General features: G+C 26.4%; 1 protein-coding gene and 1 long non-coding RNA gene across 2 annotated transcripts; one reads left to right on the plus strand and one right to left on the minus strand.

Annotated features, from left to right (window-relative positions):
- Nucleotides 1-8,833: 8,833 nt before the first annotated feature.
- LOC101495586 (uncharacterized) lies at nt 8,834-11,949 on the plus strand. Its single transcript, XM_004507132.4, has 6 exons — nt 8,834-9,103; nt 9,640-9,727; nt 10,195-10,370; nt 10,705-10,765; nt 11,416-11,457; nt 11,670-11,949. The coding sequence occupies exons 1-5, from the start codon at nt 8,975-8,977 to the stop codon at nt 11,430-11,432; spliced, it is 471 nt and encodes a 156-aa protein (XP_004507189.1). The 5' UTR covers nt 8,834-8,974; the 3' UTR covers nt 11,433-11,457; nt 11,670-11,949.
- Nucleotides 11,950-13,595: 1,646 nt separating this feature from the next.
- On the minus strand, nt 13,596-15,416 carry LOC105852434 (uncharacterized). The gene is made up of 2 exons (XR_001144271.3): nt 15,064-15,416; nt 13,596-14,085 (listed from the first exon to the last, which is right to left on the minus strand). It is a non-coding gene; the product is annotated as an uncharacterized lncRNA (long non-coding RNA).

Here is a 15,416-nt window from a genome sequence, read left to right on the forward strand (position 1 = left end):
AATCAATTAAATAAATTAATGAAAATAAAGAAACTAAAACTATGAGTTAAATCAACAATTAATACATACTACTAACTATTAAGTAAAATAATAATTTAATAACTCTAGAAATATAAGACCACGGGAGGTTTCAGGCCCACGCTTAAAGCAATGGGTATAACAATACTTTTGTTCTGTTTCAAAGTGTTGTCTAGCTATATAATAGTGCCAAAAAAACCAACGGTTAATAGCGTTCTTTTTGACTAAAAAATTGTTGTTTTGTACTTTTTCGGCATGATGAATGTAATAAACGACAAGTTTTTTTCCCTTACACAAAATTTTCCTCGTGCACCTTAAATGGAGTTGTGTCACTTGTGTGAGTGTAGAAAGTGACAGATGAAAAATGTTTGGCGTTTATAATTACACAATTCCAAGAACCTTTAACTAACTTGTAAGCCACAAGATGATGGTCCATGAGGCTTGATAATTGCATGCTCTTTTACTCTTAAAACATGTACTTTTGATTCTAGTTTTGAAATTTTTATTATACAAGGAACACATAATTGAAACATGCAAGTGGTATTGTATAGTCTTTGGAATTTAAAATTGGCTTTCCTTATATGTATGTATAGTCCAATTGATTGATGCCATGCTTGGTCTAATTTTATTTCTTTTTACCATTGTCTTTTTTTTATCCCCTTTGTTTTATTCTTAATGAGTTGTTCATTCCTTTTTTCCATGTTTGATCTTTCAACATACAAGCATTTTATAAGAATAATTGCTTATTTTCCTGAAAGAAATTGATTGCATTAATTTTTTTTTCAAAAAGAATCTTTTGTTATTTTCTGAATTTTTTTTAATAATTTTACTTGTTTAAAATAATTTATGGTTTCCAAATAAATTATTAACAACCTATCGATATCTAGCCATATAATCTCAACAACCTATCGATATCTATTTTCCTATACAAAAAACCCTATCCATATTTATTTAGATTCTATCTTCAAATATTTCATTTAATTTTTTTATTAAATTATCTCAAATTTTATCTCTGCAAATCACACTTTTACCCTTTTATAACACTTGTCTGCTTCTTTTCTAATAGTTTTTATGTCAAAAAAAAAAAAAAAAACTTTTTTGTTATCATGTTTAAATATCGCAACAAATTACACATGTATTTTTTACTAATAATATCATTTATTTGAATTTAAACTATTAATTTAATGTTTATATATTGTTGTAGTAAATATCTTTTACACATATATCTAATCAAATATTAACATGTAGATGTTCCGAAACTAAATTATTAAAATAATTTTTTTTTTGTTGATTTGATTAATTAAAGCAATAATGGTCAAAGTAGGTCGGTCTCAACGTGTTGGAGCCAATCTTTCATTTCAGTTTGGAAAATTTTCCCTTGTACCCACTCATTTGTCCCTATACCCCCAAAAGTAAAGGAAAAATACTAAAATACCCTCATATATATAATTTTTTTTTTATTTCTTCATTTAACATTTCCGGAACAGAAATAACAAGCAAAAAAAAAAATTTCCGGAAAACTTCTTTCAAGTTTTCCGGTACACAACTTTCATTCCGGAAAACTTGAAAAAAGTTTTCCGGTACAGAACATCATTTTCGGAAAACTTGAAAAAAGTTTTCCGGTACACAACATCATTTCCGGAAAACTTCAACGTAACATTTCCGGAAACCACCGAAAAACTTCATCCACATGTTTTCCGGTAGTTGTTTGATTTTTTTTTTAAATATTTTTTAAAACAATTTTTTTGTTTTATTTTTTTTATTATATTAGTATTTATTTAATTTTAACTAATTTGTAGATCTTGTTATGGAAGGAGTATTAATTATTAATTATGAATTATTATGGTATATTAACAGTGTATTAATTATTGAATGGTGTATTAATTATTAATTATTTATGGTATATTTATGTGTGTTAATTAATATTTATGATGCGTTAATTATTGACTAAAAAAAAATAAAAAAAATGGTGTGTACCGGAAATCTTTTTGAGAAAGTTTTCCGGAAACACCTTCTGTACCGGAAATCTTTGGAATGAAGTTTTCCGGTAGTACAATTTTTCACTTCTGTATCGGAAATCTTTTTTAAAGTTTTCCGGTAACAACTTTCTGTACCGGAAAACTTGAAAAAAGTTTTCCGGAAATAAGGTGTGTACCGGAAATCTTTTTTGTAGTTCCGGAAAAGATGAAATTATTAAAAAAAAAAATATTTGAATTAATAAGGGCATAATTGTCATTTTTAAAAAATTATGGGGGTATAGGTATAAAAATGGGGGTACAGGGGAAATTTTTCTTCAGTTTGAGTTGGACTATAAAAAATGCGGTTTAAAAACAACTCAATTTTAATCCATAAAAACAATCGAGTGTTTTGCGCTCAATTTAAAAATGAGGTCGGACTGTACTCACCCTCTAGATTTTAGAGTGGTCCATTTTAAAAATAACCAATTTTTTTTTCTATAAACAAATTAGATTTTTTTTTCTTTTCTTGCTCTCTTTATTGAAAAGTATTATCCACCTTAATTTCTTTGTATCTATTATTTTGTTACCTCGGAAGTTGTATTTGTAAGAAATACTCTAAACTAAACCATAGATTTGTTACTTCACTTATGAGGTGTTATATGTCATAATTGTATTTCCTTATCTCTAACCGATGGTGTTTTTGTATTATAAATTTGTTTTTTTTTTTTCATTAATTAAAATATGAAAATATTAAAAGAAAAATAGGTCAAACTGTCCATTGGTCGACATAGTCCAGAGTGGGGATACCAGACTTAATAAATTGCAGCATTATTACGAAGCAGGTGAGACATAACATGTCATTTCATGTTATTAGGCCATTCAAATTAAAGAGAATCGAAAATGACCGATCCATTGAACAACTGTAATTAGAGTATAACAATTAGAGCATAACAATTAATTTATTTAACTTTTTTTTTATGATTTTCTCCACCTTACTAATTAAGATTATAATTTTAATTCAAATAGTTTAAGAATTATACAAATCATAATGTTATAGATGTATAACTTAGGCAACATTGGATGAGTACACTAGTTATAATAAAAGAAAATTATAAAAATTTATACTCAGAAGAATTTTGCTCTCATAATCTCATTTTCGTTACATGATAATTAACCAATTTTTTTTTTTTATGAGAAGTGGTTGTCGAAAGACAGAATTTTGAATTCATATCACTATCTCTGTCTCCAAAAGAAAAAATCTTCTTGAACTATAAGGTCATAGAGACACCTTTTGAGTGAAACAACTTCATGATTAGCCTCTATAGCATGCACAACATGTCTTCAATCTTTTTCTTTCAGTTTTAAATGTCTTCCCTATATTTTACAAGTGGAACATACAAATTTGGGTTAAATGATTTTTAAGTCTCTGTAAAATTTTCAACTTTCACTTTTAATTCCCATAAAAAAGTTGCATTTCTTAGTCCATATAAAATTTTCCTACAAGGAGATATATATAGTTCTTGTTGGAAAGAAACATGTTTAATTGTTCTTCAATTTTTAAAATTTTAAATAATTATTTACAAGGACATTTATTAGATTATAAAAAGTTTCTCTATAAAAATTTAGATCTTTTTAACTTAAGATAAATCAAATATAAATTTTTTAAATGTAATAAATCCAAGATAAAAGTAACGAAAATATGGATCTTAGAAATTGAATTTTGAATTCATTTTTAACATGTCTATAAAAAATTTATTCAAAAATATATGTTGATATTCTAACAGAGACTAAAAATACTTGTATTATAATTTTGTACAGACTAAAAGTATAAATGTTTTTTACAAGAACTAAAATATAAATTTCAAAATTTTATACACTAAAAATTCATTTAACCCTACAAAGTAATGTATTTATTACATTTTTAATGTTGTAAAATAACTATTACGCTTTAAAGTATATTTTAAATAATTAACTCAAATCAAATCATTTTTAAATTAAAAAAAAAAAAAAAGTTATTACTACATTTTTTTTTGACAAATAGATTATTATTCCATTATAAGTATATATAAATTATCCAAATGGATCTACTCTCTTTCTTCATATCACTAGTGTTGTAGCACTAATGATTTTATTGAATGAAGTGTACATGACCAAATTGGCATGGCAAATGGGTGGTTGAGCCAGATAAACTTTGGGTGCAGGTGCTAAGAGTCAAATATATTTTTGTTTCTTTGGAAATTCCTTTGATCACCATTCGAAATAACTCCTACAATATTTCAAAATTCATTAGGTTCGTTGTTTGAGCTTTATAGAAAGGCCTTAACAAACCTTTCTTCTCTAGAAAAGCTGAAATAGGCAACTACATTAGCGTGACAGCGACAAACTTGGCTTATGAAAAATGTCAATTTTATTTTCAAGAAAAAAATTTAAAAAAAAAAAATTAAAACTTTCTTTCCAAACAAATTTTTTACAAAGAAAACGAGATTTTTTATATTTTGTTTCGAGAAAAATTTTGAAAAAGAATATTGATTATAAGATTAATTAATTATATGAATTGGTTATAAAAATCTGTTATAATTTTTATATGCATGTAGATTGGTTATGTGGATATGGTCCATAAGCAACGTCTCTAATTAGAGGGGTTTCATGCATTTATTTATTTTTTTTAGCAAAAGATGTATTATATTTGGAAACAATTCATAGAAGATAGAGAGAGTGTTTCACCTATAATGATGAATGTGTGGTTGTAATAAAACTTTATTTATGTATAAAAAAACCAACTTTATGATCAAATCTAATTGTTGAAGTAAAAGATTGGTACATGCATCAAATCTAAATGATGTTGAACTTCAGAACTAGATATGAAAAAAAGGAAGTTAAATATAGTGGATCAAAAAGGGCACACGAAGACTTTCCCTGTATATGCTTTTCTTTTTCAGAATTTTTCTTAGAAGTAAGATATCACAATGTGGTTGAAACCCTGTCCATCACCGGCCTGACCATCTTTTCTGTCTCATATAAATGGGTTTGAACTACATTTAAATTTCAAAAATCATAGTGTCTCGCTCTTTATTTTCAGAGTTTAATTGTCATTATTAATGTAAAATTTTACACTATTAATAAATTATAATTATGTTTATTTATCATTTTAGATCTTTTATTATTACTAATTCACCAAAATTGATTTATCTTTTTTAAAAGTCGACATTCTTTTAGATTTTTTAACTAAAAAATAACGATTTAACATATTTTAAATGCATTAGTTATTCATATGTCATTAATTAATTTAAAAATATGAATTTCTGAAGTTGAAAGTTATGTTTTTACGGCGTTTTATTTCAATTTCATAGGTGTTAATCACTCACATTATAATATCATATGTCATATTATTTAAAATATTTTACGTCATCATTTTTTAATTAAAAAACCAAAGGGAATAAGCAAAATTATTAATTTTTAAAATAGGATAAACAATTTATTGAATCATTAAAAATAAGATAACTAAAATTACAATTAAGTCTTATAATTATTTATGAGCATAATGACGTAGCTAAATATCACTAGAAGGGGGGTTGAATAGGGATTTTGGCGTTAAAAATTTTCAAGTGTTTTGAAAACAAGCCGGGGGATGGGTTTTTCAAAACCTTCAGATTTGAGCTGAGCTAAAGAGTGGGAAATATAAGATTGACTTTATAATATTTTTAAATCACACAAAAGTGATCTTATAGGTCTACTAGTAGCCTTTGCCTATGATATGATGGGTTGCTTTCAAAAAGTGTTGGGATGTTTTTCAAGATGTTGACTATAGATCCATCCTAGTGTAATCCTTCCTCGTATCTTTCTTTTGCCTCCTTACTCATTTTCTTCAAAAGTTTTTCTTTATTCATTCTTTAATAGTATTTTGCCTTTGTTGAATGAATCAAATAATTCATTCTTTAATACTATTTTGTCTTTGTTTGAATGAATCAAATAATTCATTCTTTAATATTATTCTGCCTTTGTTTAATAAATAAAAGTAATTCAAATCAGCGAGGATGCAGAACTGCAGTTTCACCGACTCGTGAGGCCATCCTCGGCATTTTCCATACTCAGCATTTTTCATCCTCAGCATTTTCCATTTTCCAGATTTTAACCAAATTTTTTCTTCTTTTTGTCTTAATGATTAATAACTTGTTTTCCTTATATGAATACACTCAAAAGCATAGATTAGTCATTAACCTCAATCATAATCTTTTAATTAATGTTGTTATCATTAAAACCATTTGAGAGAGATTTTGTCTCAACACATAATTTTAGTGAGTTACGGTAAAAGTCAAATATCTTTAATCATATAATAGTGGTGATTGGATGAATAAAATGTAAAAACTCTTTAAGTGCTGTGTATATAAATTAAAATATTCTAACTTTTATACAAATTTTCTCTTTTTTGTCATTCTCTTAATCTCCATTTTATTTTGTATGATTTTTTTTTGATGAAATTATTTTGTATGAAATTTTAATAAAAGTAATTACTTCCAATTTAATTGTCATTTTATATTTCTAACAAAACATTAAATACATTTTTCCACCATCTATCAATTATCAAAGAAAAAAAAAATTATTCATTTTAATCGTGGATTTTGATCAATATTGTATATTGCACATTTTTATCATAAAATCCACATTATTTAGCTTTTCGAGCAAATTAACAAATTAATAATTAAAATTGTGAGCGTTAGTCCTATTGACAAATTTGTTAAAATTATGTATCATATATATTAATAAAAAGAATTCAATGTTATAATGAACATGTAATCTTTTATGTGGATCTAACATCAAACTCATATTAACACGTTACACTCATTAATTCATTCGAGATGGGGGAATGACTTGTAACTTTTAAGCAGCAAATGTTGTGGTCCTAGAGACCATATATAAATGCACATTTTTCACAAAAATAATAATAATACAAAAGCATATTATTTACTCGTATACGATGCCTTTTCAGTTTTGGTTAGAGTTTTAACTTTTATTATAAAAAAGAAACTGAAATTCTACATGAAACTAATGCATGGTATAGTAATAGTATATGCGTTGCTGAATTTGAATTGGCTTTCCTTAAATGTGGTGTATAATAGATAATAGATAGATGCCGTTACGTACTAAGTTGGAATTGTCTTCTTCATTCAATATTGGTCATTTCTTGGTCTTTTTTCTTTTACTATTTATTGTCTTATTTTCATTTTTTTTATTGGTCATCGGATAAAGATTAAATTATCTTTAAATTAAAAAAAATTAAAATCTATTTTAATATTTATTCCATCTAATTTAGATAAAAATACTTACATTAATGTGACAAAGTGTAACTACGTTGCAACTATCGCAAGTTTCAAATAATAAATACATATATGAAGTTTTTTTTTTCTTATTAACTTTTTATAGTGAATTATTTGCTTTAAAGGAGTTGAATCGCTAGAAATTTAGAATTTTTAAAGTGAGTAAAATGTAAAGTGAAAAAATCAAGAATTAGAATTTTAACAAGTTTTGAATGATTATGATGTACCAATAATATCTATTTTTAATTTCGTTAAAAATTATTTCACTTAATATTTAAACTTAAATTCTCTTAAACAATTCGTTTTCAATTAAAATTTAGACTAAATACCACCAATGGTCCTTTAACTTAATTTCAGTTAACATTTTAGTCTTTTATCTTTTTTTTTCTTCTCGATTTGGTCCTTTATTTTAATTTTAAGTGACAGTTTGATATTTTATGTTTTAAAATATCAATAATATTATCCTTATTTTTTGCAAAAATTCAAAAAATTCATAAAAAAGTTTCAACCAAAACTCATAAAACTAATTATCATCTTCAATATAATGTAATTTCATCAAATTCATAACTTAAATCTTTAAATAGACTCATATTTTCATCTCCGACAACATTAATTAAATAATGACAAATATGAGTTTATTTGAAGATTTGAGTTACGAATTTGATTCAATTTGTTTTATATTATAAAATATAATTAATTTTATGGATTTTGTTTGAAAATTTTGAAGAATTTTTGAATTTTTGTAAAAAAAAAGATAACATTGTTGAAATTTTAAAACATAAAAGATCAAATTGTCACTTAAAATTAAAATAAATGACCAAATCGAGAAGAAAAAAAAAAGATAAAGGACTAAAACGTTAATTGAAATTAAGTTAAGGGATCACAAGTGATATTTAATCTAAAATTTATTAACAATTTGAGTTTAACTAAGATACAATTTTATATGATCACAAAATTTTAGATACAATATTTAAACGCACAAAATAAAGAAAAAATGGTAATTAAATAATATTATTTTTAAAATAATTGAATTATATTTATTTCAAAATAAATGCACAAAATTTAGCGTCAACAGATATAGATTTAGTTTTGTATGTGTGCTCAAACAAACTTTAATTAGGATTATGATCATGTAAGTGTTTCTCCTCCAATCAACTCAATACACATCGAAAGTTATTTTTGAATGCTAAAAGACAAAATAATACACATGCTATCTAATTCGTGGTCCAACCCAAAGAACCAAATAATACACAGTTTTTCAGTTTCTCAAAAAATTAATAATAATAAAAAAGCAGAGAAAAAAGAAGCACTATCCTCGTGTTATATTTCAGTTTCTCTCTTGGAAAATTAAAAATAAAATTCCAAGTAAGATAAAATAAACCGGCACATACCATTTTTTATTGCTTATATATATATAAATTGGTGTGATCTTAGATTTGAAAAAACACAAACTCTTGCACTCTCTTTTTCTCTGTTTCCTCTTTTTTTATTCTCTTCTATTCTATTATGATTTCTCTTCTTTCCTTAAGTTCTCTTTCTTGTCAAATAAAAACATAATTGTTTTTTTCCTCATTTTAAGTCATTTTATTTGGCAGTGGTTGACATAATTGTCTATATATAACAAACACTCTCACTTTGGTTATTTCAACAAAAGATAGTTGTGGTAGTGATTTCAATAAGATCATGGAAGAAAATAAGAAGCATAAAGATTCTTCTTCTTCATTTACTTCTGAAGTCTTTGGTTCCAAAGAAACATACCCATCTTCTTCTTGTGGAGTTTTTTGTTCTATATTTTCTTCTCAATCCTCTAATGTAATGTTTTATATTAGAAATCCGCTATTTAGCTGCCGGTTTAATAATTGGATTATTTCAATTTCTATAACAATCAATTTAACGACCGAATTTTGTAATTAAAATATATTTGTGATTAACTTAAAAATATCATTAAATTTAAAATATTTTATCATTGTACGTCAAGTTTTTAATATAGTCTTTAGTAGTAAGTTTTTTTTTTCGTCTAGATAAAATAATAAATAAATTTGTATACAACAGAGAACAGAGAAGTTTAGAGTTCGAACTCAAAACATGTATGAATAGTTATTAGGTTTTATTCTTTTACGTTACTTTTTTTTATCATTTCTCTTTTAAAAAAATTTCAACTTAACAAGTTCATTTAAGCATTAATTTCAATAATAAATTTGTTTTGTCTATAAAAAAAGAATAAAGAAATTTTCATTGAATCATTTATTTGATTAGTTAGGTTATTGCAATAAATCATGTGATAAATTCATTGAATATGGAATGTTTTTTATGGCACTTGAGATTTTTTTTTGTATGTGTTGATTTAGGTGGTGTTACGAAAAGAATCTGTGCGATCTGAAGTGATCAGTGCCAGAACTATCAAGGAGACATGGGACTCTATACTTGGAACAAAGGGTAGTATTCACTCTTTTAGACTATGTTTTCATGGATTTTCATACATGGTGCATATGTATGTGCAACTTATTACACCCTCCTTTCTCATGTAATAATTAGTTTTTTTTAATACTTTAATATTTTAATTAAGATAGAATACATTGACAAAATATATTCTATAATTTTTAAAATAATATTATAAGATATAATATTGACAAAATCATGTAATAATGATATCATATTTTTTTATTTAAAGTATATATATTCATTTTTCAAAATTTTATTGATTTATTCATGTAATGATTAGTTTTTTTTATTTGACCGCTAATTATTAAAAAAATTTGTAGCTTTTAATTTATAATTTGAAACTATTAACTTTAATTGGTTAAGATTTTGCATTATTTATTAGTATATAGGAAAAATTCTGTAATAAATAGATTTGGATAATATTCCTTTTCATATTTTTGATTTGTTTCACATGAATATAGATGGCATCCCCAAGGGCTATGGTGGTGAATCTCAGAAAACAAACACTCTCGATATGAGTTTCATCTACCAGGATCAAAGAATTGAACCATGTAATCTTTGCTCATCAATAAATTATGGTGGCAGAGACATTTATCCTCATTATCATAGTACACAAAATGATGGAAGAAACTCATTGGTGAGTGGTAAATCACATTTATTTATTTTTCTAAATTTTTATGTATATCTCTACAAATTGTATCAAAGACATAAACCTTAGATTATATCATTTAAATCATTAAATATTAAAAAAAAAAATTACACTCTCAATCAATCATAACTATCAAATTATTCAAAATATTTTATTTTGACCACAAATATTTGTAAAGTTTTTACACCAACAATGAGTCATGACAAATCTATTCATTATTTTTTACTTGAGAGTCAATAACTTAGGATATTCTATTTTATAAGGTTCATAGTTGTTTTCTATATATTAATTCTCATACCTAAAATGATTTTTTGTATAATAGCCAAAGAATTATGGAGAAGTAGATGACTCAGGAATTGATGTAAGAGGAGACTGGTGGAAAGGTATGCAATGACATATACTTTTGTAATTATAAATTTGTGGTTAAATGCATTATTTGATTCTTTAAATTATTTAATTTTTAAATGTTAATTTTTAAAGTTTTCTTTTAAGATCGTCCATAGTGTAAGTTATTATTTTGTAACAAGTTATACTTTTAAGTCAATAAATATGTATGTGGTTAACCTTTTAACACAGTTAGTTACAAAAAAGTTTTTGTAATTTCAATCATCAACAACAAATAAATTTTTTGTTGTGTTCAACAATGTTGAAACATCTAAATCATTTAACAATGTCAAAGATGCAATTAAGGCGGATAAAATAATAGATTTAAATATATTTATTTTGAAGTTTAATTTTTTTTTAATGTTTTGTTTTAGATTCTTTGGTGATCAATTTAATTTACGTAAATGATCTTCTTTTAATGTTCTTTTTTTAAAAAATAGAATGTGTTAAAAAAATTAACCACGTAAATATTTATAGACTTAAAAAACTAACTTGTTAAAGAAACTTTGTTGAAAACAAATAACTTAAAAAGACCGATTGATATATTTAGCCAAAATTTGTTGTCAAAAAGTTTGCATATAGCTTCTATTGTCTGACCAATATTGTTCTGACTATGTTGTTATCTATTGTTAACTTTTCATATCCACAGGGGGTGCCTATTATTAAAACTGTCCTTGCCATGATTTACAAGGTATATATATGATCTTCTCACACCTATAGATAAAAAGTAGGTCCACGGCTCGAACGAAATATTAGAAACTAGAAAACAAAATTTTAACACTTGTTATTTTATTTTATTTATAATCACTTGTCATCTTTATTTATTTTTATTTACATTTTTAGTTAACTGCTTAAAATTTGATTTAGAGTATGATATTCATCATTTGATTGAATATATTGCAGGTACATAGAAGGAAAGTGCATCAATATTGTCTCAATCAAGTAATTAGGTGGAAGAACTATGCAGCAACATTAATCACAATGTTATCATTTGCATTTATTTGTTTGATTTACTGTAAATAATATTATGCACAATCTATTTTGCAACTGAATTATGAGCTGTTGAATTACAAGTACGACTAATAGAGTTCAGTGAACACTCCCCTGATTGGGAAAATAAAAAATTTACAATCAATAATAAAATTAATAATAGAAGTTAGAGGGATTTTGCCATTAAAACAACCAACAACCATCTTACCATCAAATTCAAAAAACACATTGGTTAGATGTAGTTCATGTGCCACTTGCAACTACTAGCGGATCAAAAACTGAATTTTCAAACACCTTTTTGTTCCTAAAAAACTAGATTTTCTATAAGGTGATGTGACAATACATAAATAAATGAGAATCTATTTCTTGTTTCTGAAAGCATAAAAAGCCGCGTCTCATCTTGGAGAACTTTTTTTTTTTTTCTTTCTCAAATTGTTCCTAGATGAAAGATCTTTTTATACAATCTCCAAAGGAAGAGTTAATTGATATTTTTATACATTGAAATAGTCTTATATTGTTTAGAATTATAAAAGAATAAAGAATTTAAGACTATATATATAACTCTAGTTATTCATTACAATTTGTATTAATCATATACACTTTAAATTTGTATCTAATTCTTTTTTTTTCTCTTATATTCTTGCACTTTTAATAGAGGGAAAACAAACACTAAATTATTTAGTGTCGGATTAGCATATGCGTCGTAACTTGCCCTGGGAATCTCAAAGCAATGCAGTTGCATTCGACGGATGCTATTGTTGTGTCGACCGACACTACTCTTTTTATTTATTTATTTAAATTAAGTCTCTCGACTGCTTCCATACACCCATTAAATTCTCAATCATATAGTACTCACCTCAAAATCCATAATGTTTTTTACTATAAGATTTCAAGCAAAAATCCATCAAAACAGAGATGAAGATATTTGTAATTAACATAAAAAGAAATACATAAGTGTCTCACAAGTCACTACCATACATTTAACCAAAATCCAAATGTATGATGCTTCACAAAGCCTAGTCTCCACCATGTTCTAATGTAATAACAACACTTGCCAAAGCTCCACAAATAATCCCAAGCATTACAGACCAAGTTTCATTAACAAAACACAAATAATAGAACCAAAAGCTGCAAGACAAGTTAGTATTGGACCAGAAACTACTAATATTTGCAGAAGACCAAAATTCTAAGTTTCTACAATGTAGGTGGATACTCCGTCTCTATCTTATAGAAATGTGAAGTACATAAACTATGACAATTTGGATAATATATTTTAATGAACTTGTCTATTATTTATTATTATAGTATGTTCCCCATCCAACTATTAAGTCATAGGTAGCAATTAGACACATTGTAGTTTGGAAAATGTACTTACTTTTTGTTGAGTCTAACCAAAATGTAAGATTCTCAAGTGAAACCTCAGTAACTGTAGTACCCAAATAAAACCAAATAATTAGAGCAAGTTGTTCTGAAGCTTATTATATCGATTAAGATACAAAATCAAATAACTGTGGAGGAATCAAATTCAAAAATTTGCTACTATGTGTCTAATTGCTACTTATGACTTGATATTTGGATGGTGAACATACTATACTATGTGTCTAATTGGAAAACTGGACATCTATTGGTAGCCGAATATTAGGACTCAAATAGGCTTCAATTCAACATTAAAATTCTGATTAAATTAGGGAGGAGTTCCTAGTCATTAAGGAGGCTACTTTAACTATATAAGAGACAATGAGGGATCTTAACAAAATATAATGAAAGAATAGATGTCAACAGATTGAAGAACTGTTAAACGATGGTGTCACTGTTATGAATGGAAACAAGAGATCAAAATCATGTGCAATTTTAGTTCATTAAACAGGCAGCCAATAGTAAGCACCAAATAACAACATAATTTGTATACTATCAAATAACCTTGCATTCTACTAAAACTCTAAACTGGTTAATAAGAAAATACTACAAATTTGTGGGGTGAGGGAGTAGACAATTCATGAATGAGTACTAGTTGAATAAAAGCATGAAATTTATAATGTAGAAAAAAAAAAACTACTTGGATTCCTCTGATTTATATATCATGTTCCTTGGTTGTTAACCTTAACATCAGTCTAATAAATAGATCAGTTTCTCATATGGTTGCATGAAGAGTTATATCAATTTATAGTATATGACACATACATCAGAAGGACCTCCCAACAATTTGGCCGCTTTTGTTATAGCTGCATAATATTTTCTTTCATCAACAAGTTTTAGGATTGCAGCCAGCGTTTCAGGAGCATTTTTGTCGGTGTAGTCCCTAGGTATTCCAGTTCATATAGTGTGTCCTCTACAAAAAAAAAAAAAAAATATTGAATCCTCATGTTAGTATGCTTTTAAAATGAAAAAGAATCAAAGACACGTCTGATTGGTTTTGCTATGTACAATGCAACATGACCTTAATTATCTCTGATATCTCAATTATATAAATTTACAACGAGAAATGTCTTTAGTTTTATCCCCATGTGCAAAAATTGAACTTTCAGATCATACTTTTCTCCGTGGACCCCATTGAATCCAATAAAGATCTTGAAGGAACTACAAATTATTTTATGGTAAATTCAGTACACAACATTGTCTTACCTTCAAATCAATCAATACCATAGTCCAATATTTCTGATGACCACATTATTACTTAAGAGTTTCTGGCAATAAAATACAGTTCATATAGACAACATTGTATTGAATCAATTAAAGATAAAGAGAATAAGCTCATTTAATTCACAAACTCACAATGAATTTGACAACATGTTTCACAATGAACTTTTACCACTGAGCTCACACCTCGTGAATATACTTTTCTTTATTAGCAAAAAGGAGTGAAATTTTCTCTTTATTAGCAACATTTCTCCATTTGTAAACGTAATTACTAACAAAACCAACATTAGTATTTGCAGAAAAACCAAATTAGCATTAGTATTCTTCAACGATAAAGAACGTATGCTCCACCATGATTTAAGAAGCCCCCGCCATGACAGAAAAATTGGGATTCACTAGTTTACCGTTAGATGTAACTGCTGAAATAGAGAGAAAATGGGAGAAAACAGTGAAGATATTTCGATAGTATATTAAATTATTTTAAAATTTGTTTTCTAAGTAAGGATCAAGAACCATAAGCACCAATTAACTCTTATAATAAATCACAACATTTTTCTCATCTTCCCTTTAAATTTAGAAATTCTCCAATCTTTCTCATTACATCCTTTATCTTTGCTTCCTAACTCTGAAAGAAAACACAAGATTTTAATGTAAGGAATGTGCAATATACCTATAATACAAAGGAGCATGCGAGAAAGTAGAAACACGGCGGCACAATCAAATTGGGGAACTTTGAACTTAACTTCTCCAAAGCAAAACTACTCTCAGTGACATTTTTACAAACATCTAGCAGCTCTTCCAAAAGGGGAATTCCAGAGAACAACGATTCAAGTTATTTGCTGAGCTTCAATAGTATTAAAGACTTGTTGAACGATTCTTCGGTTCAACCTCCGCAAGTCTGAATCAATGAACTCACTGACAGTTGCACACTTTAAAGCTTAATTGATTTAGGAGATATTTTTAACAAGGTTGCATCAGTCAGATCCTTTTAACTTAATGTAACGTTTTAGTTTTTTATCTTTT

This window comes from Cicer arietinum, chromosome 6 (assembly GCF_000331145.2).
Source record: "Cicer arietinum cultivar CDC Frontier isolate Library 1 chromosome 6, Cicar.CDCFrontier_v2.0, whole genome shotgun sequence".
NCBI lineage: Eukaryota > Viridiplantae > Streptophyta > Magnoliopsida > Fabales > Fabaceae > Cicer > Cicer arietinum.